Source organism: Diceros bicornis, chromosome 24, assembly GCF_020826845.1.
Source record: "Diceros bicornis minor isolate mBicDic1 chromosome 24, mDicBic1.mat.cur, whole genome shotgun sequence".
NCBI lineage: Eukaryota > Metazoa > Chordata > Mammalia > Perissodactyla > Rhinocerotidae > Diceros > Diceros bicornis.
The window spans coordinates 45,193,841-45,220,568 of record NC_080763.1 but is presented as its reverse complement, the minus strand read 5'-3'; the positions used below and the strand labels follow the sequence as shown (position 1 = coordinate 45,220,568).

General features: G+C 58.9%; 2 protein-coding genes across 7 annotated transcripts in view; one reads left to right on the top strand and one right to left on the bottom strand.

Annotated features, from left to right (window-relative positions):
- The first annotated feature begins 2,727 nt into the window (after positions 1-2,727).
- Positions 2,728-22,073, top strand: DEGS2 (delta 4-desaturase, sphingolipid 2). Its single transcript, XM_058567702.1, is given in 4 exon segments — positions 2,728-2,852; positions 18,606-18,719; positions 18,722-19,347; positions 21,373-22,073. Coding segments are annotated over 4 exon segments (969 nt in total). The 5' UTR covers positions 2,728-2,770; the 3' UTR covers positions 21,520-22,073.
- A 2,082-nt stretch (positions 22,074-24,155) lies between these two features.
- EVL (Enah/Vasp-like) overlaps positions 24,156-26,728 on the bottom strand; it is a 160,775-nt gene continuing 158,202 nt past the window's right edge. For 4 of the 6 annotated variants that reach the window (XM_058567686.1, XM_058567689.1, XM_058567685.1 and 1 more), the window contains 2 exons: positions 26,544-26,601; positions 25,277-25,602 (listed from right to left, as the gene is read on the bottom strand). In XM_058567686.1, coding sequence (XP_058423669.1) covers positions 25,544-25,602; positions 26,544-26,601 — 117 coding nt within the window. In that variant the 3' untranslated portion in view covers positions 25,277-25,543. Of the gene's footprint in view, positions 24,654-25,276; positions 25,603-26,543; positions 26,602-26,728 lie in introns of those variants that run through there. The other 2 variants (XM_058567690.1, XM_058567688.1) reach the window with 2 other exon arrangements.

Genomic DNA, 26,728 nt, shown 5'->3' with positions numbered 1-26,728 from the left:
GATACTCCTGCTCCTCACAGGCAGCTGAAGACACCAGAGCACTCTGCCCAAGGGCCCCTCCTGAGAGTCAGTAAACGCTGCCAGGGCAGGTGCCCAGCCCAGGGAGGTGGGGGCGTGGAAGGGCTGCGGGAGTCACCGACGAGCAGCTGGCCTTGTGGGCTTCCTCTCAGTTTCCATCCACAAGAGTCCCTGTTTTCCAGTGCCGTTAGGGATTTAACAACAACAACTACATATATATATATATCTTTAAAAAAATGCACTTCATTTTTAAAATAAACTTTATTTTTAACAACAGTTTTAGATTTATAGAAAAAGTGTGAAAATAGTATTGATAGTTCACATAGCTTCCACATTCAATTTCCTTTATTTTAATATCTTATAATAGTATGGTGCATTCATAACAATGAATGAACCAATATTAATACATTATTATTAATTCAAGTCCATACTTTGGATTTCCTTAGTTTTTACCTAATGCCCTTTTTCTGGTCCAGGATCCCACACAGGACACAACATTACAAAGAAGATATATTTTCCTTTTCTTTTTCTTTTTTTTGAGGAAGATCAGCCGTGAGCTAACATCCATGCCAATCCTCCTCTTTTTGCTGAGGAAGACTGGCCCTGAGCTAACATCTATTGCCAATCCTCCTCCTTTTTTTTTCCCTTTTTCTCCCCAAAGCCCCAGTAGATAGTTGTATGTCATAGTTGCACATCCCTCTGGTTGCTGTACGTGGGATGCGGCCTCAGCATGGCCGGAGAAGCGGTGTGGCGGTGCGCGCCCAGGATCCGAACCCGGGCCACCAGTAGCGGAGCGCGCGCACTTAACCGCTAAGCCACGGGGCCGGCCCCCGGAAGATGTATTTTCTTTCCTTTCTAGGACCAGCGACATGGTGCGGAGGCTATGGCCTGTTCTCTGAGCAAGTTCACTATCTTGGGGCTGAGTTCCCACGGTCCAAGCCGACCTCGGGGACTTGGGGGTTAATCCAGGGCACCGGATTGGGAGTCACTTGTCTTGAACTTTTGTTCCACTCCCAGGTCTCTCTCCAGTCTGTCCTTTGACTTGTCCGTTCTTTGGCCTCAGTTTTCTCATCTGTAAAATGAAGGCATTGGGCTGGTTTCAGCTGGACAGGCCGAGTCCTGGGATGATGTCTGGGCAGAGGGAGCTGGCAGGCATGGTGGTGCCCCAAGGGCAGAGCTGGGACCCGCATCTCACTGAGCGCCACCTGGGAGCCAGCACCCTGATTCTGGCTTTTCAAGTCAAAAATGAGCTTTGCTGCTCATTTCAAGGTCCTCTTCATCTCTGAGCCTCAGTTTCCCCATCTGTAGAGTGGTGGCTGGTGGGATGATCTCTGAGGGTCCCTCTGCCTGGGAATAGAGGAGGCTGTGCCCGGGAGCACTGAGTTCTCTGTTTCTGGAGGTGTGCAAGCTAGGCCCCGTGACCCTTTGGGTGCTGAAAGGGGTGGTGCCAACACCAGGCCCTGAAGGTCTCCCTGTAGGGTAGGAATCCAGCCTCTGTGTCCACTGTTCTCCCACACCTGACTCAGGGGCAGGTGACTGGCTGTCAGGATGCCCACACAGTCACCTTCCTTCTATGCCAGGACTGCCTTTGGCCCTGGGCTGAGGGAGGCCTGCCAAGTGTACCACAACCCCGGACCATGGACTTCTCTCTCTGGGAGAGAAGCTCACTATTATGCCCCACCTGCCTTGTGGTCCCTTTGTCTGCCAGGCTGGTCTGCTACCCAGGCAGCTCCCAGCACAGGCCAGGCTCCAGGCCTCAGGTACACCAGGCACACCCTCCAAAGGTCCAAAGGAGAGAGAGGGATCCCTGAGGTGAAAATGGGGAGCCCTGTGCCCCCCACTCCCCTAAAACCGGACCCTCCATGCCAACAACACGAGTTCTTCCAAGCTTCTGAGCCTTGCATCTTCTGTTCCCTCTATTACCAATGCCCCGCTTTTTAGCTGTTGAACTCTTACTCATCCTTCAAAGCCCAATGCAAAAGATGGGTCTACTGAACCCCAGCTGCCCCAGGGCCTCCCTGTGTTATGGCACGTATCACCCTGAGTCATAATAGGCCTCTTCCTTGCTGTGTCCCTGTGTTCCTCAATTTCTCTGAAGGCAGGGGTGGAGCTGACACCTCCATGAGGTTGTCACAGGCACATTATCTGCCCTCTGTAACTGCGGGAAAGGGGTGGGTAGGGGAAGGGAGAATTGCCATGGCGAACCCTTCATGAGCACCTTCTGTTTACTCCCACTGTCACATCCATTTGATCTCTATCCTCCCAACTCTCCCCCACCCCCTGCCAAGTGGCCCTAGCACGGGCTTGTCCGTGGGGCAGGGGCGGCAGGAGCACGGGTGGGTCTGGCCCCGGAGAGAGGCGGCGCTCAGCCGCGGTGGGGCCTCGGTGAACCGACGACTCGCCGCGGGGAGCCGGGCGGATGAGCGCACGGGGCGTCCGCGCACCACCCTGGCTCCGGCGACTCTCGCGGGGCGCGCGCGAATCGTCCTTTTTTCCAAGCCAGGTGACTGAGGCCCCGAGGGCCGCCGTGACCGCCCTGATCAGAGCGCGGGCGAAGCCCGCGGCCTCCGCGCGCCCCCACGTGGCCCCGCCCCGGGTCCTGAGGCCCGGGGTGCACCTGGCCCCGCCCCCGGGAGGCCCCGCCCCGGCCGCGCCCGGAGCCCCAACTTGTCCCGCGCCGCGCGGGCCCGGCGGCGGGTGGAGCAGAGCCGAGCCGTCGTCGTGCGCTCCGTGCCGCGCTCCCGGCCCCACCATGGGCAACAGCGCGGGCCGCAGCGACTTCGAGTGGGTCTACACCGACCAGCCGCACACTCAGCGGCGCAAGGAGATGCTCGGTGAGCGCGGGCCCCGACCCCGCGGCGAGGGGGACAGCCTCGCGGGGCCGTCTGGACAAGGGGGCCAGCCCGAACCCAGGGGGTTCTGGGGGGGCCCGGATGCCCAGTGGCCTCTCCTCTGCCCCTGCTCCAGGGAGGGCGGGGGCACCACTCCCCTCCCCAGCGTCCCCGGGTCGGGTCCCCGACGGTCCCTCGTCCCCGGTCTGAAATTCCCCTGCGTCTCTGCCTCCGTCCTGGGACCCAAGACCCGAGGACCCGCGTCCGGATCCGCGCGCCGGGGAGCGCCTCTGGGCTGCTCCATCCCGGCTGTGGGACGCGAGCCACTCCCGGGGCGCGGACTGGGGGCGCGGGGACGCGGCGGCGCAGGGGTCGGCCCCGGGGGACCGTCTGTGTTCGGGATGCGCTGCCTCCCCTGCGGCAGGTGGAGTCTTTGGGTCCTGTGGCCGCGCGAGTGGCCGCCAAGCCCTCCCCCATCCCCCCGCAGTTTAGGGCAGAATGAGCGCCTCGGAGGAAGCAAACGCGAAGGAGAGAGACAACTTTTTTTAAAAACAAAGATTGTACCAAAGAATCCCATCCATTCCGTCCTGTATTTTATAGTTTAATACACGGTGGCCGCTCCTCTCTGTGCTTTAGTGTCCCTTTGAGGTCATTTTTACCTACATGCTCACCCATCCTCGGATTCACCGTCATTCATGCCAGCGGCTCGGTCTACACCCGGGACAGACAGACCCTTACCCGGATTACAGGTTAAAGGGCGCGCCCTCCAGAACAGCTTTTACTGGATGCCACTGAGTCGCCCCCACAGCGCCAGGCCGGCTCCCCCTCCCCAGGAAGGGTCGCGGTTTCCCCACATCCTACACACCTGGGTTGGCAAGCCTTTTAATCTTTGCGGATCAGATTGACGAACCAATACTATTTTATTGTGGATTTAATCTGCATTTATTTGATGATTGGTTTCAATGTTTAATTGGCCATTTTAATTTCTTTTTTTCTCCTGGGTTGGTCTTTTGCTTGTTGATTATTAGAGCTCTTTGTAAGCAGGCTTTTAACTCTTTGTCTTGTATGTTGCAAACATTTTTCCCCTTTATAATTTATCTTTTGCGATCACAGAAGCTTTTTTTTTTTTTTTTAATGCTTTCGAATCAATGGGCTTTTTTCTTTAGAGTTTTCCCTTTGGCATCTTCCTGCTGCACCCCAAGACTATGGAAATATCCATCCTATTACTTTTATTTATTTTTTTATTATTTATTTATTTATTTTCCCCCAAAGCCCCAGTAGATAGTTGTATGTCATAGCTGCACATCCTTCTAGTTGTTGTACGTGGGACGTGGCCTCAGCATGGCCGGAGAAGCAGTGCGTCGGTGCACGCCTGGGATCCGAACCCGGGCCACCAGCAGCAGAGCGTTCGCACTTAACCGCTAAGCCACGGGGCTGGCCCCATCGTATTACTTTTAAACCTTTCAGACACCGGACGCATTGAGTGGTTAGTGCATGACTAACCCTGCTGTGGGGGGGGCTTCAGGGGCTGGAGACCCCCAGGTGGGTTTGTGCCTTCTGTGGTTTTCTCCTGTGAGGTGAGCGGTAACTGTTTGTGGTCTCAACCCTGGCAGCATCCTCCCCAACACCTGTGAGCTTCCTGGAGGTGGATCAGAGGGGTCTCGGTGATCATCTGGTCCTCCCTCCCCGCAGAGGGCAGGTGTCTTGGCTGCTGCCTCTCAGTAGGTCCAAGGCAGGGCTGTATTTCCTTCCCCTCCCCTGGCTTCCCCCACCTGCCCCTCACAGCCTCCCTGGGCACCTGGCCCCAGATGGAGAAGGCTGGGAGACATATCCTGGTCCACAGAGCTGCCTGGAAGGATCCAGACGCTCTGGGCTGCAGCCTGAGTTTCCTAATCTGCACAATGGGCACAGTCATCCTGTCTGCAGAGTAGGTACGAGGATGAAAGGCGATCTTGGATGGGAAGGTGCCCAGGGTGATACGCAGCACTCCAGGACGTGGAGAAGGATCTCTCTAAAGACAAGCCACAGGCCCTGTACCAGTCCGGGAAGCTTCCTGGGGGGGCGGGGGTGGCTGGGAAGGCTGGAAGACGTGAAGGACAGGGAGGTGACTTGGGCCAGAGTGGGGACAGCACATGTCCTCAAGGGCTGACTTCTCAGGGAGCTTTGCTCATTCCTAGCTTCCAGTGGGTGCCGGGGATTCCTCCCCACTGTCCAGTTTTGAGCTCATGAACTTGGAATGTGCCATTCTCCCTCCCTCCCAGGCGTTTGCACAAGCTGCTCCTCTGCCTGGATGTCCTTGCTCCCTGCTCTGCCCAGCTCCCTCTTGCTCAGTTCCACCTCCTGCGAGAAGCCCCCAAGGCTGCCCTCGTGGACCCTGGCCTGGGCTGGGTGAGGGCACTCCTCTGAGATTCCCCTCCATGGCGCCAGCCCATTGCCTTCTTATCTCTCCAGGGCAGGTTGCAGAGGTCTAGAGCTCAGCTGTGGAGCTGAACTCCTGGCAAGGACCTCGACACTCACTCATTAGTCATGTGACCCTGGGCCAGTCAATAAAGACAGGAGGAAATTGAGGCTTGGTGGAGTTAAAAGGGGTTAATGGAAGCCAGCCCTGATGGCCTAGTGGTTACAGTTCGGTGCTCTCATCCCTTAGGTGGGCCGGGTTTGGTTCCCCACTGCGGAACCACACCACCCGCCTGTCAGTAGCCGTGCTGTGGCGACGGCTCACATAGAAGAACTAGAAGGACTTACAACTAGGATATACAACCATGCATTGGGGCTTTGGGGAGGGAAACAAAGAAAGAGGAAGATTGGCCACAGATGTTAGCTCAGGGTGAATCCTTCCCTGCAAAACAAACAAACAAACAGGAACTTGACATTGGTAGAATGTGTGTGTACAGTTGGTTGGAAAAAAAAGGGGATTAATGGTAGTATTATCCTTGCAGAGCTGTTGTTCGGATTCACTGAGGTAGTGATACATGCCAAGGCCAGCACTCAATAAATGTTAGCTCGATGATAATTATTACCTCTCACAGACAAACTCGTGTTGTCCTCAAGGACAGGGAAAGCCTTTCCATCTCCGCTTCCCTGATGCCTGTGCCATTCCCAGCCCAAGAGAAACCCTATGTGTAACTGCCAGCGTCTCTTTACTGAAGAGGCAGCAGAGGGGGCTCAGAGAGGGGAAGCGACTTGCCCAGGGCCACACAGCTCCAAGGCTGCAGAGGCCAGGTTGGTGCTCAGGTGGACAACTGCTCGAGGGTGTGCTCCAGCCCCCCCCGAGGTGGCTTCTGCTGCCCACGCCAAGCTCTTGGGGGCCACTGGATGCTCAAGAAAGCTCCTAATCTCAGGGTCAGAACCCTGGACATCCTTGCACAGAGCTGGCTGCAGTGCTGTTCAGGCAAGACCGAAGTCCATCTCCAGCTCCTATCTGGATGGGGACACGTCTTAGGGCACAGCGTCCTAAGAAAATGGGGTCCCACTGCAGCCCCGAAGAGCCATGTCTCCCAGGCCAGGGCTGCAGCTCCCTGTCCTGGGAGGGCAGGAACGGAGCCCAAGACTCCGGTCCCATCGGACGGAGATCAGAGTCCACGCCAGGCGTGGCGGGCGGACTAAGAAGCAGGCTTTGGGTCTGTCTTTTCCAAAACAGATAGCTTTGTGGTTTTGTTTCTGTTTTGTTTTATTTATTTATTTTTTACTAATAAAAGCAGGGCACACACATGATAAAAAAGAAATTCAAATAATCAAAGGAAAACAAGGAAGTAAGACTCTTGGCAACTGTTGGATTATTTGTTCAGGAAGGGCCCTGGCTGGGGTTCTCTCAGTGGTAGAATCCAGAACAGAGCTGGCCGAAGCTCTCAGGGGAGTTTGTGGGTGCTCCTCACCCAAGCTCAGAGATGCCGGCTCCACGGGTGGGGAGCAGGCAGGCCGCAGGCAGCGCCAGGCCTGTGTCCACCCAGCTCCGAGATTCCACAGAAGAAGGTGCCTCCCTCCCCTCCCACCCTGAGAAGCACGACTTCCCCTTGAGCTAGCTAACCTCTGGCCAGCGCCGCGAGTCCTGTGATTGGTCAGCGGGCAGGGGGCTCTGATGGGCAAGCCCCACAGCATCACATGTAAGGGCGGAGGGAAACAGCTCTCCAAGAAAGGGAAGGGGCTCTGTGATCCTGTGCTGGTGGGGAGGATGGAGGGGTGCTGGGTGCACGGGCGCACAGCAGCTCAGGCAACAGGTGATCCCTAAGGGGTTACTCCGGACCCTATTTGACCTGTTATGTCGTCCCCTGCTCAAATCCTCCAAGGGCTTCCCTTTCTAAAATCCCATCTCTGTCGTGGCATATTGGGCACCCCCATGCTCTGGCCCCTGCTCTTTCTCCTTACTTTTTGCCCTCTGGCTATTTTGTGGAATGCACCCCCATCTGCCCATTTTTCACTTCATGGCTTTTGCAAATCCTGTTCCTCTGCTTGAACTCTTTTCCTCTACTCTTCATCTACCAAACTCCTATGCATCCTTCAGGTCTCAGTCTAAATGTTCTTTTCTCAGGAACACTCTGTAACAACACACACACACACACACACACACACGCGCATGCTGGTAAACATGAACAGTTGACTGTCTGGAGGGAACAAAAAGCTCTGACTTGCCACACACACACACACACACACACACACACGCGCATGCTGGTAAACATGAACAGTTGACTGTCTGGAGGGAACAAAAAGCTCTGACTTGCCAATTGGCTTTTGCCAATTTCTGTAAGTATTTCCATCATGGCCAATTTCAAGCTACCAACATGCATCGCTGAGCACGGAGTTGGGGGCTGATTGCCACACCACCGCCTACCTCCCCCTCCTAGCTCTCCCTCCCTGGTCCTCCCTCTCCTCCCTCAGGGTGCTGTGCACTTTGACCTCATGGCCTTTGCCCCATCTGTATTAATGTGTGGGGTGATGGCGTCAATTGTTTGACTCAACCAAGGGCTGGCAGGCCCACACACCCCCCCCCCCCCCGCCGCTGTTCCCCCAGGGTCGGGCCCACAGCAGCTCCCGGGTGTGGGGGGGAGTGAACCGAGGGGGCAGTGGGCACCTGCTCAGGTTTGGTCTGCTCCAGTCCAGTGCCTGCCAGGAACGTGGCCAGGTTCCCTCCTCCTGCGGGGCTGGGGACCTGTCAGCGCTGGCTCTCGGCGTGCACGTGGTTTAACCCTTGCCAGCTGGAGAGTTGGGAGATATCCATTTCAGTTGGCATTTCTCAGCTGGATGGTGAGGCTGTGTATTTCTTCCTTGATTTCACTCTTTCTTCTTTTGTGAATTTTCTAATCATGTCCTTGGCTCCTTTGTCCATCGGAGTCGTCCTTTTTCTTGATTTGTTGGAGTTTTTTATATATTATGGATAGGAGCTGTGTGTTCACCACACATCACAAGTATCTTCCCTGGTCCGTCCTTTGTCTCTTGACTTGGAGTACTTCTTTCTGTTTTTTTTGCGTATAGACATTTACACTTTCTATGCACAGCAGGACCTGGGAGGTTTGGTCAGTGCCCGAGCTCACCTGGCCGGTGGGGGCTGGCCAGGCCTCCGCACCTCTGTTGCACCCTCTTCTCTGCAGGTCCCTGAAGACGGCCGCCAGGCATCCTCAGTCCCTGACACATGACTCCTGTGTGGCTGCCAGCTCACGTGTCCCCTGGGCCTCGTCCCCTCCAGCCCCGTGTCAGTGCACGTGCTGTGTCTTCCACCTGGCATTCTGTCACCTGATGTTCTTTAATTTGTACCAGCTTTTATGAGGCGTGATTTACATACCATAAAATTCACTCATATAAAGGCACAGTCCATTGATTTTTGGTAAAGTTACAGAATCCAATTTTAGAGCGTTTTCATCATCCCAGAAAGGTCCTCTGACCCCTGTGGTCACCCCACTGCCTCACCCCATATTCTCACATGCAAATCCTCCCTCCTTCCAGTCTCAGCTCGAGTGTGATGGACTTTGTGTGTGCGGCCCTCTCTTGGCACGTTCTAGCTGGGACACACTGGGTCCGGGCCTGGCCTGTGTGGCGCCCCCGCCCCACTCGGCCGGGGAGCCCCTCCCATGTCTGTGGTCTGGGGCCCGGCTGGCCACAGACCTTTGGCAAATATTTGTCAATGAGTAGAAAGCAGGTTGAGCGAGAGGCCGGCGGGGAGGTGGAGTACAGTGACTCCTGAAGGCACTTGGGGCCACTTTCCACATTTTCGGTGTCGAACCGGCTCCCCCCAGAGCCTCCCACACTGACCAGACAGGGTTAGGCTTCCTTTTGGCTCCCAACTGAAGGCAGTGTGGCGTTAGAGCCAGAGCTGCGAGGAGGCCCTTTAGGATGGAGGGGATGAAGAGGACCTGGGGGCCTCTGTTAGGAGGTGTTGTTGGAGGTAAAGGCACTCGGCTGCGGCTGCTGGAAAGCGAGGGAGGGAGGGAGCGCTGGGCTCCTGGGCGCCCGGGGGCAGCTGGTGGGAGGACAGAGTCCATCCAGTGGGAGCTGGGAGGCAGGTGGGCAGCAGTGAGCGGATGTGTGGGATGGAGTGTTGGAGACTTGGGGGCACTTGAGTGACGAAAGGTGATGACAAGGACGTCCCCTAGATCCAGCAAGACTGTCATGCAGTGGCGTTGGGCCTCCGGGGGAAGTGGTAGGAGTGTCGGTCCTGGATGTTGCCAGGGCGGGATCAGGGGAGGGTCCAGGGTGAGAGTGGGAGGAAGCCCGTGGGCTCCTGGCAGGCCCGAGAGAAGTGACATCATCGCCAGCCGGTCAGCCTGCCGCAGGGAGGAGGAGCCCGGCCCCCGGCCTGGGGACCACCCTTGCTGCCCAGCAGCCTCCCCCGGCCAGCTGCCTGTTTCTGCCATCTTCCCTCCCTCTCGCTGGCTCAGCAGAATTTGTCAGAAGTTCTGGGAGTAACCAAGTATGCGTGGGGAGACCGTTCTGTGGGCTTGGTGTGGGGGTGTTAGGGTCAGGCTGCCCTCCCTTCTGGCAGGCCCGTCCTCCTGCTCTGCTTTCTGCGTCCTTATGAACAAGTGTGGCATGTATGTGAATCTATGGAATGCATGTAAATGCACAATTCTGCGGGAGCCAAGCTTCCCAACACCCCAGCGCCTGCTGCCACCTCCCTCTTCCCCACCCTGTGGCCCCTGTGCCACCTCCATGTGCTCACAGCCCCCGGGCTGCCAGAGCCAGCGCCAAGAGATGGAGAGTGAGGAAGCAGGCCCAGAGAGGGACAGGGGCTTGCCCAAGGGCACACAGCAGTTGGACCCAGCCAGGCTGCAGTGCGGCTCTCCTGAACCAGGACCCAGGGTTTTCTCTGGGTGCTTTGCCCTGAGGTGGCCCAGCTCCAGGAAACAGCTCCTCTGGGGGCTGAGGCGGCCCTGCGGCGCGCTCTCCCGTCTCTCTGGAGGGGCCAGTGGAAGTCAGGCAGCTGTTTTACCTGGTGGAGGGACCTCTGTTTCCTCATCTGTAAGATGAGGCGATGGTCCCCTCCTGCGCAGGGCAGTGAGGCCTGAATGAGTAAGTGTGTGTCAGACGCTTGGGTGTGTGACACCTGCTGATGTCCCCATGCACGCCTGGGCCCTGGCTCACATCCTGCGGGCCTGGAGTCAGAGGTCCTGAGGTCAATTCTTGGCTCCGTCAGCCTCGCTCTGCCTTGTTGGACCCTGGGCCTCCGTGGCCCTCACACCCTCCTTCTTGTGTCTTGCCTGGACAGCATGACTTCTAGCAGTGATGGCTGTCGTCCATGGTCAGTGGCTCAGCCATGGCTGCTGCTGGAAGCCCACCGGCATGGGTCTGTTTGTCTTTGGTTCCAGGCGGCCGTCCACGCTGGGCTCCAGGCCATCCCCCAGACAGAGAGCCCCCGAGGCCTGCCTGTCCTAGCCCAGCTGCTCCTGTCCTCTGGGCTGGAGGCCTGAGCAGGCAGGGTCGCCCCGCGGTCAGCTGGGATCCCATGGGGGTAGGGTCTGGTCAGGCTGGGCCCGATCTGGAAGTCCAGCCGGGGCCTGGGGCTCCTCGTGGGGCTGCCAGGGAGCATGCAGTTCTCTCCCCTCCTTCTCGGGCATTCCACCTCTCCTAGGGCCCAGAGGACACGAAGCCCAAGGCCGTGGAGCCCAGTGGCTCTCCCCGTCCCCAACTCCGCCTCCTTCCCGTCCCCCTCCCCTGGAGGGGGCTCCCCTTCTGTTGGGCCAGCACCCGTTGCCTTCTCTATGACCCCTGCCCGGCATCTCTGTCCCCTCCTTCTGCTGTCCTGGCGTCTCTCTCTCATCGTAACACCCCAGTGGGCCCTCCCTCCCCCGACACCCACACTCACCACATCCATCCCTCACCTCACTGCCATCGGGGGGCCGTGCTGAGATGGTTCCTGCCGAGGCCCCCATGACCTTGCTCAGTCCGGCAGGTGCCTGTCCTGTCTTCTGTCCGTGACCTTCCTTGACGCCTGGCAGCTGGACATCCCCAAGCCCATGGCTCCAGTTACGCCAAATCCTGACTGTGCCCAGTGCCCTCAGCTTCCAGTCTGTGTGGCCGTTGCTCCCCGAGCCTCTCCGCCAGGAGGTCGCCAGGCCTCCCACCTCCCCAGGGCCCTGGAAGCTGGAATTGAAAGGGTAGATGTTTGCTGTTGCCCTGAGTGAGGCAGGCAGGCGCTGGCCTGGTGGTCAGCTTGCTCCTGCCCACCGTGCTCTTAGGGCGGGTCCGCTCCTGAGACGGGGCCTTCCTGGGGTCTCCACTGACGGCCTGGGGTGTTCAGTGAGGTCTCCCAGCCATGCCACCTCCGGAACCCGCTGGACTTCCAGCTCCCGGCAGCTGTCTCTGAGCCTAACGGGGTCTTGCCCCGCACACACCTTCAGCCAAGGCCCTCCGGGGACCCTGCTGTTGGCTGGAGCGCCTGCTCGGCCCCGCCTCCCTGATGGCTGTTCTCAGCCCGCTCGGCTCCTTGGGGCTCCTCCTCCCTGCACTGTGGTCCGGAAGGTGCCTCCAGGCAGGGTGGAGGTGATCCGGGGCTCACTTGCTGGCCGCCTCTGAGGGCTCGCCCCTGTGCTGCCTGGCGTCCACTTGTACTTCGGCACCATTTCTCGTTGCTTCCAACAGGATGACCGGGCCCAGTGAGTGACCCTCACGGCCTGGGAACATCGGGCTTGTTCTCATAGGTCAAAGCAAGCCCGGGGCCAGGTCAGCCTGCAACACCTGTACCCACGGCCCCAGAGGTCAGAGGTGGGACATTTTACTCTCGGATCACACAACTGTATTTAATAACAACAATAATAACAGGGCTCAGAGCTGTCACCCCAGCCTCACCACAGCCCGTTTCCCAGATGTGGAGACCGAGGCTGGGGAGGTGGTACGGCCAGGACTGGCCCCGGCCTGCTCGGTCAGCTGGGTGAGGGGCTGGGGACCAGGCACCCCAGGCCCTGTTGGGGCTGCACCGAGCTGGGGGCGGCTGAGTCCTTGGGAACCTGTCTTGAAAAGGAGGAAGGGGCACCGAGCTCCCTGAAGGAGGGCTGGGCAGGGGTGGGGCAGGGAAGGGACCTGCAGGGATGTTCTTTGCTCCCCCACATCCTACGCCACAGGTAGGACTTATTATCTTTATTCAATGGATGGGGCACCTGAGGCCCACCGTCCAAGGTCTCAGCTGCCAGGCTCTGTCACTGCCCTTGCCTCCAAGGGGCATGGGAGTGGCCTGTGTGCTGGCCTGGATCCCAGAGCCGGGATCCTGGTCCCCGCTGCCCCAGAGCTTGCCAGGCTGTGACCACCTGGTGCAGGTGTGGCCTGCGCCACCCTCCTGCCCCAGGCTTGGCCTCCTTCCAAGGGGAAGTGGGGGAAGCCTGCCCTGTGGGGGCTGGTGGCCTCCAGCCACCTGGGTCAGCTCCCAGGTGTGCCTCGGACGAGGGCCAGGCCCCCGGTTGCCCAGGGGGGAGGCTGGTGCCCAGAGGCCGCCCCTGGTGAGAGGGAGGTTGGTGGAGCCCTGTGGCCTGTGGTCCCAGCCTGACATCCAGGTATGCAAAGTTTCGGGGGCCTTTGCATGCGATTTCCCAGGTAGTGGGCTGTGGGCGGAGCATCCCTGATGGCTGGGGTGCCAGCACATCCTTCTCGCCCTGGCCACATGAAGACACCTCTTCCTTCCCTGGCTCTGCTTCACTGCAGCTGCTGGACTCCCACCCTCTAGGCCCCCCGCCCCCCACTGGAAGCACCCATTTTCCCAGGCAACACTGAGGCCCACCCTCTGAAGTGTCCCCGCTCACTCTGACCCCCTTTTGGGGCAGGAACAAGCTGGGATGAGGCCTGCCTCTGCACTCCCTCTCGAGTGGGGTTCATGTGTCAGCCCCACTCCCCAGGCCTGGGGCCTTTTGTCTTTCTCGTCCCCCCCCCTCGGTGGGATGACGCTGGGCGAGTGCCATGCTGGCTGTCCACCTCTCCAGGGCTGGCTGGCAGCGGGGCTGTAGAGGGGCAGCGCCAAGTGAGTCCCCGCTGTCCCCAGTGTACAGCACTCCATCCCCAGGTCCAGTGGAGGGACGGGGGCAGGAGGAACAGACCCCTGTGGTTGCTGGGGTGCTGGAGCCCCCTCTGTTTCTTCATCCCTGGGGCACGTTGCTGTGTGAGTTTCCTTGCTGTTTCTTCATCCCTGGGGCCAGTTGCTGTGTGAGTTTCCTTGCTGTTTCTTCACCCCCCTGCCCCCCCCCTCCCCCACCAGTTGCTGTGTGCGTTTCCTAGGGCTGCGGGTATTACCACAAGCTTGGGGGCTTATAATAACACACTTCTTTCTTTCTTTTTTTTTTTTTATGAGGAAGACCAGCCCTGGGCTAACATCCGATCCCAATCCTCCCCTTTTTGCTGGGGAAGACTGGCCCTGGGCTAACATCTGTGCCCATCTTCCTCTACTTTATATGAGACGCCGCCACAGCACGGCTTGATAAGCTGTGAATCGGTGCGCGCCCGGGATCCAAACCTGCGAACCCCAGACTGCGGCAGCGGAGTGCACGCACTTAACCACTATGCCACTGGGCCAGCCCCATAAAAACACCCTTATTATCTACAGCTTCGAGGTCAGAAGTCTGACACAGTCTCGCTGGGTGTTGGCAGGGCCATGCTCAGCTGGGGGCTTCAGCGGAGAATCTGTTTCCCAGCTTCTGGAGGCCACCTGCACTCCTGGGCTTGGGGCCCTCCCCCGTCTGCACAGCCAGCAATGGCAGATGGAGTCCCTCCCATCCACCCCTCCGACCTCCTCTCCTGCCTGCTCTTCCCCTGTTGGGCCCTGGGATGACATGGGGCTGCCTGGGAATCCAGGACCTTCTCCCTGTTTGTAAGGTCAGCTGACAGCATCCTGAATGCCACGTGCAACCCTGGTTCTCCCTGGCCCTGGACTCTAACGAGCGCACAGGCCATGGGATTAGGGCTAGCCATCTTTGGGGGCCATTATTCTGCCCACCACGGTTGCCAAGCTCTCTCTCCACCTTGTGAACGGCTCTCCTGGTTTACGTCGGCAGGGCCTTTGCGCCCCTCCCGTCTCCCTCCTCCGGCCTCTGCGGGCAGCCGGGTCACCTCCAACAGCTCCGAGAGGCCCCATCAGGCGATGTGGGCAGGACTGGAGGGGAGCAGTTAATCAGCCCGTTCGCCATCACCATTGTCCACCACCTTCCAGCCCTGCAGCTCCTTGACACCGCGGGAAACTGTCTGCGGTGAGCCTTCTGGAGGCTGCCTCTTAAAGCTGGCCTGCACTGTGTGCTTTTGTTGACTCGTCCGCCTAAAGCCTGCCATCAGTGTGCGCGCAGCCTGCGCTCTCCCGAGCCTTACCTGGTAATCCTTCCCGTGACCTGGTTTGTGGTTCAGAGACCAAGCCTTGGAGCTCAGGTTGCCTGCCCGGAGTTGGGATCTTTTTTGTTTTGTTTTGTTTTTTTTGGTGAGGAAGAGTGGCCCTGAGCTAACATCTGTGCCCATCCTCCTCTTTTTTGTACGTGGGACGCCGCCACAGCATGGCTTGATGAGTGGTGTGTAGGTCCACGCCCAGGATCCAAACCTGAGAACCCTGGGCCGCGAAAGTGGAGCACGCCAACTTAACCGCTACACCACTGGGCTGGCCCTTAACATTTTTTTATTGTGGTAAAATATATAGAACAGAAAATTCGCCATTTAACCATGTTTTAGTGTATGATTTGGTGTCATTAATTACATCACAGTGTTGTGCAGCCATCACTATTTCCAAAAGCTTTTCATGACTCATTACCAGGCATGCCCTGTCGCCCTCGGGCCCCTCCCCAGCCCCTGCTGACCTCTACTTTTTATCTTTGTGAACTTGCCTGTTCTAGATATTTCACAGAAGTGGACTCATACAGCACGTGGCCTTTTGTGCCTGGCTTTTTTCACGTGGCATAATGTCTTCAAGGTTCCTCCACATTGTAGCATGAGTCAGTACTTCATTCTTTTTTTGGGGGGGTGCTGGTAGGTTATTTGGGAGTCAATTCCAGGGAGCTGGATTAGGGGAGTTGGAATCGTGAAATAGAGAAGGTAGAAAATCCAAATAAGAAATTTTTTTTTTTTTTTTTTTTTTTTGCTGAGGAAGATTCGCCCTGAGCTAACATCTGTTGCCAGCCTTCTTCTCTCTTGTATGTGGGTCGCCACCACAGCATGGCTGACGAGTGATGTAGGTCCTTGCCTGGGATCCAAACCTGTGAACCCGGGCCACCAAAGCGGAGTGTGCCAAACTTAACCACTGGGCCACCAAAGCGGAGTGTGCCAAACTTAACCACTGGGCCAAGGGGCCTGCCCCCAGAATTTTTTTGTAATTGAGGTATAATTGACATAAAACATTATACTAGTTTCAGGTGTACAGCATAATGATTCAATATCTGTATATATTGCAAAACGATCACCACAATAAGTCTAGTTAACGTCTGTCACCATACACACTTACAAATTGTTTTTTCTTGTGATGAGAACTTTTAAGATCTACTTTCTTAGCAACTTTCAAATACACAATATGGTATTATTAACTATAGTCACCACACTGTGCATTACATCCCCATGACTTGTTTATCTTATAACTGCCAGTTTCATTCCTTTTTAAGGCTGAAGAATCATCCATTGTGTGATTAGGCCACATTTTGTCTTTCCAGCCATCAGTTGATGGACATCTGGGTGGCTTCCACCTGTGGGCTATTGTGACTAGTTCTGTGGACATTGGTGTACAAGTATCTGTGTCCCTGATTTAAATTCTTTTGGGTATATGTTTAGGAGTGGAATTGCGGGGTCATATGGTAGTTCTGTGTTTAACCTTTTGAGGAACTGCCAAATGGTTCTCCACAGCGGCTGCACCATTTTGCATTCCCACTAGCAGCGTACAGACGAGGCTTCGTTTCTCCGCGACCTTGCTGACTCGCGTTGTTTGCTGTTTTTTGAATCTAGCTGTCCCAGCGGGTGTGACGGGGCGCCTCATTGTGGCTTTGATTTCCATTTCTCTAGTGACCGATGGTGTTGAGCATCTTTTCACGTGCTTATTGGCCAGTGCACATCTTTGGAGAAATGTCTATTTTTCAGATCCTTTGCCCGTTTTTAAATTGGGTTGTTTGTCTTTTTGTTGTTGAGTTGTAGGAGATCTTTAGAGATTCTGGATATTAAACCCTTATCTGGAGCTGGGATTTGAACCCGCACTGACGCTGCTCCCTCCCAGTCCCCCAGGGATGCTGTGGCCCCCTGTGGCCCCTGTTTGGTGGGGCTGAGGTTTGTTACCTGTCGCTGGGCTTGCTTGCTCTTTCTGAAGTTCTGCTCTTGTATGCGCACTGTAACTACCATCCTCGTGGGTCTGCTGGGTGGTTATGCTGGGCCAGCTTCAGGGAGAGACTCCTAGATCGAAGCGCCTAGGCAGTTTTGGGAGCTGGAGGCCTGGGAGTGGCGCTGTCCCATGTCTGAGGCGACTGGAGTGGGAGCGTGTGTGTGTGTGTGTGTGTGTGTGTGTGTGTGTGAGAGAGAGTGTGTGTGAGAGAGAGAGTGTGTGTGTGTGTGTGTGAGAGAGAGTGTGTGTGTGTGAGAGAGAGTGTGTGTGTGTGTGCGTGTGTGTGTCAGGGGAGTCCTGCTTCTGCCCGCCCCTGCCGTCTGTGGGGTTTCAGACCCCACATCGGCCACTCATGGGCTGCCCTGGGGACTGTGAGGAGCCTCTGCTCACTTGGTTGGAGCCCAAAGCACCATAGCTGCCCGATGAGGTGGAGGCCTGGTGGGAGCGCTGGTGTGCAGACTGCAGGGGTGTAAACGCTGCCTGGGGACTCTGTTGGCTCTCCCAGGGTAGAGGTGGCCTGTGGTTCTAGGACGTGGGAACGCCAGCTCCCCCGCAGCATCTCTAGCAGGACGATTCCATGGGGACAGACACCCTGTGAAGCACAGCACATCTGTGCTATCTCACACAGGGACACCGAGGCCCAGAGAGGGTGGGAACGCACCCTCGGCCACACAGTGAGATCAAGACTGACCCCGAGACAGGGCAGCTCGGGCAGGAGGATTTTGATCCTGAGTCTTCCCTCCAACTGGGGAGTGGGGACAGAATCCCTTTGCCCATGTTGTGTGTTTCTCTTTGCATACCCCAGGGACAGGCAGCTCACCACCCCTGAAGCACCTGTTCCATTGCTGGGTGTCTCTGACGGAAAGTTCTTGGGGCTGGGAGGGGGGAGGGTCCTGGCTGAGGCGGCCTTGGGTGGCTGAGCTGAGCTGTCACATCCCATTCAGAGCACAAAGGGGAGGTGACTTCCTGGGTCACTTGGAGGAAAGAGCGAGGTAGGATTCGACCTTGGCCTGGCCAATTCCAGTTGGGACCTGGCCTCTGCTGTGTCTGGAGACCCTTTGTGGGCCAGTCTTAGGGTGAGCCCAAGGCTGCCCGGCTGCTTGCTGGGCAGGAGGGGTGGACACTGAAGGCACTGGAGATAGGCACTGATGACCGAGGGTGCCCTGGGACAGTCCCTGCCCTCAGTTTCCCCATCTGTGCATCACGGTGCTGGCTCTACCCCTGAGGGCTGTCTGCTCTGCCCCGGGAACTAGGGGACAGAGCAGACCTGGGGGCATCTGTCACCCTGAGTGTGTCATGACCTCTGGCCTTGTCTCTCCCTGTCTCTGGATGCAGCACCAGCCTCCTCTCCCACCTTCTGCCTGGCCCTGCCAGCCCGCTCCCGCAGAGCGGGCAGCCATGGAGGTTTCTGGAAGGCACAGCTGTCTTGCCCCAAGGGCGTTCACCCCACCTGCTCTTGCTGAGGTTCCTGCAGGGTCTGGCTTCCCCTGGCCTCCCTCTGCTTGGCCAACTCCCATTCTCATTGTTTTTCCCTTTTCTGTAAAACAAAACACAGGAAAGTACAAAAGATACTCTAACACACACCCACCACCCAAAATAAATGCGTCCAACATTTTATCGTATTTCCTTCAGATCTGGTTTGTTTTCAGAACTGACACACTCAGACAGAGCCGGAGCCCTGCCTCCCCGGGCCTCCCTTGCCCCCCAGGTTCCTGACGAGTTTGGGGCGTCTGGTCCACCTCATCAGTCACTCCCGGGCTGCGCGCTGTTCCTAGGCCCCCAAGGTCTTAGAGTGATCCTCAAGGGAGGGGCGAGTTTATCTCCACATCACTGCCTGGGGGCTTAACAGACGATGGAAAGAGGGAAGAAGGGAGGGAGGAGGGAAGGTGGGAGCAGGGAGGGAGGGGAAGGAGGGGAAGGAGGCGCTGGGAGGAGGAAAGAGGGAAGATGGGAGGGATGTGGGAGCGCAGCGAGCGCCCCCCTCACGCCTTTCTCTCCGGGTTCCACTGCAGCCAAGTACCCGGCCATCAAGGCCCTGATGCGGCCCGATCCTCATCTCAAGTGGACGGTACTGGGGCTGGTGCTGGCGCAGCTGCTGGCCTGCTGGCTGGTGCGGGGGCTGGCGTGGCGTGGCTGCTCTTCTGGGCCTACGCCTTCGGGGGCTGCGTGAACCACTCGCTGACGCTGGCCATCCACGACATCTCGCACAACACCGCCTTCGGCACGGGCCGCGCCGCCCACAACCGCTGGTTCGCCGTCTTCGCCAATCTGCCCATAGGCGTGCCCTACGCCGCCTCCTTCAAGAAGTACCACATAGACCACCACCGCTACCTGGGTGGCGACGGGCTGGACGTGGACGTGCCCACGCACTTCGAGGGCTGGTTCTTCTGCACGCCGGCCCGCAAGCTGCTCTGGCTGGCGCTGCAGCCCTTCTTCTACACGCTGCGGCCGCTCTGGGTGCACCCCAGGGCCGTGACCCGCATGGAGGTCTTCAACACCCTGGTGCAGCTGGCGGCCGACGCCACCATCTTCGCCCTCGGTGGGCTCAAGCCCGTGGTCTACCTGCTGGCCAGCTCGCTGCTGGGCCTGGGCCTGCACCCCATCTCGGGCCACTTCGTGGCTGAGCACTACATGTTCGTCAAGGGCTACGAGACCTACTCCTACTACGGGCCCCTCAACTGGATCACCTTCAACGTGGGCTACCACGTGGAGCACCACGACTTCCCCAGCATCCCCAGCTGCAGCCTGCCCCTGGTAGGTGGCCACGGCCGACAGGGCTGCGGTGGGCGAGGGCTGCGCGGGCGTCTTAGGAGGTGGGGAGGTGTGGGGAGGGCCCTGGGCCACGCTCTGGCCTCCTTTTCCTTTCGTGCTGATCGTGATGGCTGCGTTCTGAGTTGTGGTCCCCAGGGTGACGGGAGAGGCCACACGGTGCAGGTGAGTGCCCGGCTGCAGAATAAGAATCCAGGGAGGGCAGGGGCTCGAGGGGCCTTTTACAGTTTAGGCCATTAGGTTTAATGAAAACCTGTTTGAATCCAGGTACCACATGTGCTGGCTGTGTGTTCTTGGGCAAGCCACTTGCCCTTTGTGTGCCTTCTGTAAAATGGGGCAGCAGTGTCGATACCGCGTGTGAAGCACTTCTCCTTCCTGGCTCCTGACTCCGTCTCTGCTCACTTCTTGTCACTGCCTAGTCACCCTCCAGGGGCCCCCTCGTGGCACAGAGAGGACAGGGTGGGCTTTGCCCTCTGTGACCCAAAGGGCTTGGCCTGAGCTGCCGCAGAGCGGAAGCCTGTGGGGCTGGCGCCTCTGTCTTGGGAGACGTGGGGTTGGAGGATTTCTGAAGGAGAAAGAAGAGCGGTGGTTGGGGGGGGGAGTTCCGGCCTGGCGCTGGTGGGTTAGAGAGCTGAGGTGACCCGAGGGTGCAGTGGTGGGGAGGGTGTGAGAGTGTGCGAGTCTAGGTGTGTGCCTGCCCGTGTGCGAGTTCCTGCAGGTGTGAGTGCACATGTGCATGCATGTTCGCCTGCCCATGCGCGCACACCTATGTATGCGGGTGTTTGCATGGGTGCCTGTGAGTGTGCCCGTGTGTACATGTGTTGGTGCGTGTCTTATGTGTCAGCACTTGTCTGGTGTGCAGATGTTTGTGCCCTGGCCTGTGGGACTCTGGAGTCCCACAGCCCGGTGTTGAGCCCTGGAGCCCTGGCCGTGCAGCACCCTCCCCCTCTCCCCACCTCCTCTCTCCCCGCCCCTCCCCCTCCTGCTCTGTGCAGGCACCATCTCACTTCAGCCTCCCCACAAGCCCCTGTTGCAAGTGCCCTCATTGCCCCCTATCCCCATTTCACAGATGAGAAGGCAGAGGCTCAGAGAGGGGAGGTACCTGCCTCAGGAAGTGGCAGAGCCCGAGTCTGGACCCAAGGTGGTCACGGAAGCCCCCGCTCTTAACTGCGAGCCTTTACTTCTCCCGAGCAGTCAAGGCTTCCTGCTCACCGCCCTGTGCAGGTCACCTCGTCTCCCTGAGCCCCATCTTCTGCTTTAAAGCAGGCCCTGAGCACCAGGTGTGTCGTCCATGGGGGAGCGGAGGGTACTGCCTGCAATTGGCATGCTGGGGAGATGGTGGTGCCGATGGAGGCAATGAAACTGGGAGTACTTCCTGGAGGACGCAGGCTGAGGGGTTGTCGGGTGCAGAGTGGGGCAGGGAGCTGCAGGGGGAGTGGCGTGCATTTGGGAAATGACAAGTACTGAGAGTGGGAGGAGGGCGATGGGTGGGGGTGTGGTGGGAGCCGAGGCTCCCAACAGAGGGGATGGCAGGTTGCAGAGATTGGGGAGCGTGACGGGACTGTGGGTCAGCAGGACTCAAGCCAGGCTGTGCCTCAGAACTCTGCAGGCGCTGGAGGGAAAGAAACCCCGGCCCGGCATCTGGGCTCCTAGAGGGGAAGTGCCTTTTTTAACTCCCCACGCCCACCGGGGCAGGAGCTCAGAGCCTGCTGGTGCCCCGGGCCACAGGCCCCTCTGCCTTCAGGCAGCAGGTCAGCCTCTTGCCTGGCTGAGCTGGACACAGAGACCCTGGGAGATGACAGGGTGTGTGCATGTGTGTGCACATGCTCACGTGTCTGTGTGCCTGCATGATCACCTGTGTATGCTCACGTCTGTGCACACATGCTCGTGTGTGTCTGCGTGCAAGCTCATGTCTGCACTCATGGGTGGCTGTGGGCGCATGCTCACGCGCACACGTATGTGCCCACATGCTCACAGCTTTCACCCCCGCCCCTCCCGTCCTCTCCGCAGGTGCGGAAGATTGCGCCCGAGTACTATGACCACCTGCCACAGCACCACTCGTGGGGGAAGGTGCTCTGGGATTTCGTGTTCGAGGACTCTCTGGGGCCCTACGCCAGGGTGAAGCGGGTGTGCAAGCTGGCACAGGACCGCCTGTGAGCCCTACCGACTGGCACCTGGAGTGGATGGACCTGCAGTGCCCTGGCCCTGCTGCCCGGGCCTCAGTGCTGAGGGTGGGGGCCGGGCCTGTGGCTCGTGGGTTACTGCCCCCCCCCCCCGCCCACCTGCTGCAGAGCTGGTTGTCACTGTCCCCTCCTTAGCCTAGTGCCCAGAACTGGTTTGGCTGCATTTGGTTCCTGCACCCTGGGCTGCTGCTAGAGACCAAGCCTGGCGACAGCAGGCACAGACCGCTACCTGGAGAAGCTGGGTCTGCACATGGACGCGCTGCGACCTCGGGCCAGGCCCCCACTTTCTGAGCCTCATGGGGCGAGGCCTGGCCCTGCCCTAGGTGCATCAGAGGAGCAGAGGTTCCCACGCCCTCGATTAAATCAGCGTTTTTTTGCTTTCACATGCACAGATCGTGTTTCCCAGGGGTGGTCTTGGCTCAGCCTGGGCCTCAGAGAACGGCTCCTGGCCAGCCCTGGAGGCCCCAGTGGGCCTCCCTCTTGGCCAGCCCCTGGTCACACCTCTGCTCCCCACCCCTTGGGGACCACTTTGCTGCTTAGGCAGCATTCCTGGGGGGCCCTGCCATTCTGGGTGGCCGGCCTCTAGGGATATAGACAGCAGAGGGCTCCTGCATGCCCTCGAGGTCCATGTGGCCCCGAAGCCCCTCATTACCAGCCTTGCCCCCTCTCCACCGCCTCCTCTCAGCCCATGTCGCCTGCTCCTGCCCCACCTTCAGCCCTCATCCCTGCAAGAAGCCTTTCCTGAGCCCTGAGAAGATTCGAGCTTGACACCAGGGTCTGCTTCCTCCACCAGCTCAGACATGGGACTTGAGGAGAGTCTAACAGAATGGGTGCCACAGGCCAGACAGATGGCGGGTAGACAGGTGGCTGGACAGACAGGTGACTGCCCAAGTGAACTACAGCTCCGAGGGAAGCAGGCTGATGGCGCAGTGAGGCCTAGGGAGGCATCCTTCTAGTCAGCCCCGTGGCCCTAGGGGGCTGTACTGAGGTGGGGTGGGGTCCTGGTCTCCCAGAGGCAGGCAGGCTGGCTGTAAGCAGGAGAGGTGCGGGGGTTGGGCCTCCCTGCCAGAGGAAAGTGTGTGGGTGAGGCCCTGCAGCTCCCACAGCAGCCCTGGGGAAAGGCAGCCCCTGTGCCCTAAGGCTGGGGAGGCAAACTATCCCCCAGGGGCGGGCGTGGCTGGGGCTGTCTTCTACCCAGGAGAGGGAGGGCTGGAAGGCAGGCACATTGCATCCTCTGCCCGCCCAGTGCCTGAGACCTGGCAGGTGCTGAGCAAGGACTTCCTGCCCTGGCCTGGGAGTGGCCTCCTGTGGTGCCAGGCGCCCCTGTCTCCGAATGGTCTGATCACTGAGATGGTCTGGGGAAGAGGCCCCTGAACCCCAGGCTGCTGTGTGAGGGAGGCACAGTTCGGCCTGGGAGTACTTTGAGCTTGGGCAGGCAGCCCCTCCTTGTGCACACAAGCCAGCCCGGGTCCCTGGGAGCCCGAGATCCCATCTCCTCCAGTGTGCTTATCTGCAGACAGGGCAGAGGGGCAGGTCCAAGCCTCACCGACAAGCCAGAGGCCGGCCCAGGGCAGGGGCCCGGCCGAGCTCTCCCGAGGCTGCCGCCCAGGGGGAGAACGCCCTGTCACCACCTGCCAGCTCCCCCCCACCCAGGCCCTGAGACTGCAGGGTTCCTGGACCTTGGGAGGTGGAAGGCAGAGGAGAGAGCAGCTCTCGGAACTGCGGAACCTGCCAGCTCTGAGTTAAAACCACCACTGGATCTGGGGCAAGCCACCCAGAGATCTGAGCCTCGGGTGGCTCACCTCCTACTGGCGGAACAATCCTTTTTCTGTCTTTTCGGTCGGTTGAGAGCACTCAGTGAGATGAAGTATGTCCACAGCCAGGCCAGAAAACAGTAGGACCCTTGTCATCAGCCAGATGGGGGGCTGTGCCTCCTCCCCTCATGGCCCCCAGAGGACGGCTGGGCACACTGCTGTGTCCATGGTGGCTGTGGGATGGTCACAGGATTTCAAGGCCCACCCACGGGCTGGGGCCTCGGTCCTGGCCCGGGATAGCAGTGGCCGAGGCCAAGAATCAGACCCTCTTTGGCTATGATGGGGAACTGGCATGGTCTGAGAAGTGACTCGGGTGGGCATGGGGGCGCCCCTGCTGTCGTGGAGATGTGGAGGATGCAGAAGGAGGCTTTGTGGGGCAGAGCAGAAGGCAAAGGATGCCTTCCATTTCTGTACGGCTGGCTGAGCCAGAGATGCAGTTCCCCCATCTGTGCAGTGGGTGGTTGAAGAGGCACATCCTCCCTGCCGGTCAGAACCCACATGGAGTCCCTTAGATGTTCCAGGCATGGGCGCCACTCAGGGCCCATCTCCCTGGGGGAGGCCATAGGGGGTGGCTCCCCGATGCAGGACCTGAGGACCCCGGGCCGGCAGTGCCTGAGCTGCCCCGGTCGCCCTCCCCGTCCTTCCCCATGTCTGAATTCAGCCCAGCCACCCACCCAAGATCCTGTCTTGCTCCTACTATTCCCGCCCACCACTGTTGTGGGCCCTTCCCCAGAAAGGGGCATCCGCAGCCAGGAGCGACCAAGAGCCGGCGTGACAGTGAGAGCCGGAGCCGGGGTGTGGACAGTAAGCGTTTATTACCACGTGGACACAGACACCGTGGGGCGTGGACAGACCCTCACACTGTGATGTGGGGACGGAGCTGCGTGTGGACAGCTCGCCACTGCCAGCCAAGGTGTTAACAGCGTCACCTAGGAGAAAACCTGGAAACCATCTAATGAAGTGTGATTTGGGGGTGTCTTCTCTATAAACCAAAAGAAATGTACACTTAAATAGGCAAATATAAAATACAAAAAAAGTAGACCTGGTGTTCTGTGTCAGGTAGAATCTAAAAAATCCAGGAATTAAACTTTTTTCCTCATTTTAATATTTTATCACAGGTTAAGATCTTTCAACGAAGCACATCCTAGCTTCGGTACGTGCTTGTGTGTGCTGAAGGCCTGGGGCCGGCCGGGTTCCTCGCTGTCCCCCGCTGTCAGGTGGACCGGCGTCTCGGGCAGCGGCAGGGGCCAGGCGCACTACGAGGTGCTGATCCCACTCAGCTCCTGCCTGATGGCTGAGGGACAGGACAGGAGAGGAACGCTCAGGTGCAGGGGCACAAGCCCAGCGCGCTCCTCCACAGGGCCCTGTCCCTACACCCCTGGTGAGGTCCTTCCTGGTGTCTGCCCCGCTCTGTCTCCTGAGAGTCCCACGCAGGCTCCCACCCCAGTTCTTGGGGTGACAGCAAAGCCCCTGTGGGTCTCATCTACCATTTCCTGAGCTGGCAATCCCTCAAGGGCGGTGCTGCCCCCTCCCTGTTAGACGATGACCTGAGGCTGGGGGAGTGTGACCTGCCCACAGCTTCGGAGCTGGTGAGGGGCCGGTGGGCACCAGGATCCCTGGACAGATGGGCAACCCGGTTCCGCCTGGAGGACCCGGGAGCCCCTCCCCTGACGTGACAGCAGGAAGTCCCTGGCCTTGAGCGTGGTGGACGGCTCCTGTCCCCGACTCCCCTGGCCTGAGCTCCTTCCCCTCCAGGGAGGGCCAGAGGCTTCTCCTGCTCTTCTCCCCAGCTTCCTCCTGTCCCCACCCCTCAGGGTGCTCCCCCAAATTTGGGCCTTTCCCCAGAGAGACCCCACTGGGCTTGGAGCCAAAGGTCAGGAGAAAGCTGAGGGCTCAAGTCACGAGGGGATGTTTCCCATGGCCCGCTCCGCCGCCTGCCCGCCAGGCAGCTTCCATTTGTGGTTAAGGGGACACTGAGGCCCGGAGACATGTTTCCCACCCCCGCCACTGCCTCCATCCCTTGGCAGACAGGCTGGCTGGGCAGCCGAGCTGCTGGCCCCACACCAGCTCTGGCCACAGGCAGCCCTCCTAGGTGGGGGCACCAGCAATAAAGCAGAGTTAATAGTTGGCCTCTGTGACTCCTTTTTGGCTCCGGCTGTCTCACTCTCTTCATTCATTAACTCCTTATCTGCCCAGCCTGGGCCTGTAGGGGGACGGGACAAACAGGAACCAAGTTCTCTCTGCTGGGACAAGGATGGGGGTAGCCTGGTCACCCAGCTCTGGGTAGGGGGTCTGGGTCTGTGGGCATCCCAGGCAGGCTCCCCTCCGGCCTCCTCTCTCTCTCCAGAGTCCAAGCAGTCCTCTGATGCCAGCGCCCACTGCTTTGAGTTCATGGAACCCTCTTTTTCCCAGGTCACCTCTGATGCCCTGGGGGCCAGGCCCACCCGCCCACCCTAGCTGTGACCTCATCCCCTGCCTCTGTTTGGGTAGGGGGTGGGTGGCTCAGGCTGCGCCTCAACGCCCTGTCCCGGGGCTGAGCCAGACCTGCCCAAACCTTTCCTTTTCCTCTGGCTCTGGATCTGAGCCTGCGCATCAAAGGCTCTGGTGGGAACCGGAAGGACGGATGTGATTCACTGTGACGTCTGAGCCCCTGCCCTCTGGAGCCAGAGGCTGCTCCCCTAGCCCAGGGCCAAGCAGGCTGTGAACCAGGTCAGGCCCAAAGGCCGTTCTGTGGCTTCTTGGTCCCTCTAAATCCCCGGGAAGGCAGCAGTTGCCCTCATAACCCCAAACCCAGTGACGGGAGGTGGCAATCTAAGTCCACAGACACTGAAATAAACAAAGAACAGATCACTCAGGCTGTGGTGGCTGCTCCTGGCTTTGGAATGCACTCTCGGGTCCTTCTCCCTTCCGGGCACTCACCACGGCTCCTCCCCGGGAAGCCACACAGGGAGGGAAGATCTCAGATTTATGTGCGTATGTTTAGGCAAGTCACTTAACTTGTCTGAGCCTCAGTTGCTCAATGAGCAATGGGCATCAGGAGGGAGAAGGACACCTCCTAAGGACAAAACCGCAAGCTTGCTGGCCCATCCTGGCTCCATGCTTGGCAGCCCCAGGTGACAGCAGCTCTGGCCTCTCTCAAGGATCCCCGGTGCAGCCCCGGCCCCAGGGAGGGCCCTCCACTCACCGTCGATGATCTCCTCCTTTACTTTGTGAAGCTCTCGGACCACCTCCTCGAGGATCTCCTGTTGGCAGCAGAGAGGGGAAGCTGGTCTTGCTGGGGGTTGTGTGTCCGCAGGCGTAGGGGCACCCTGGGCCTCCCTCTGGAATCTCGGCTGTCACCCTCACCCATGCCCCAAGCCAGGGGAAGGA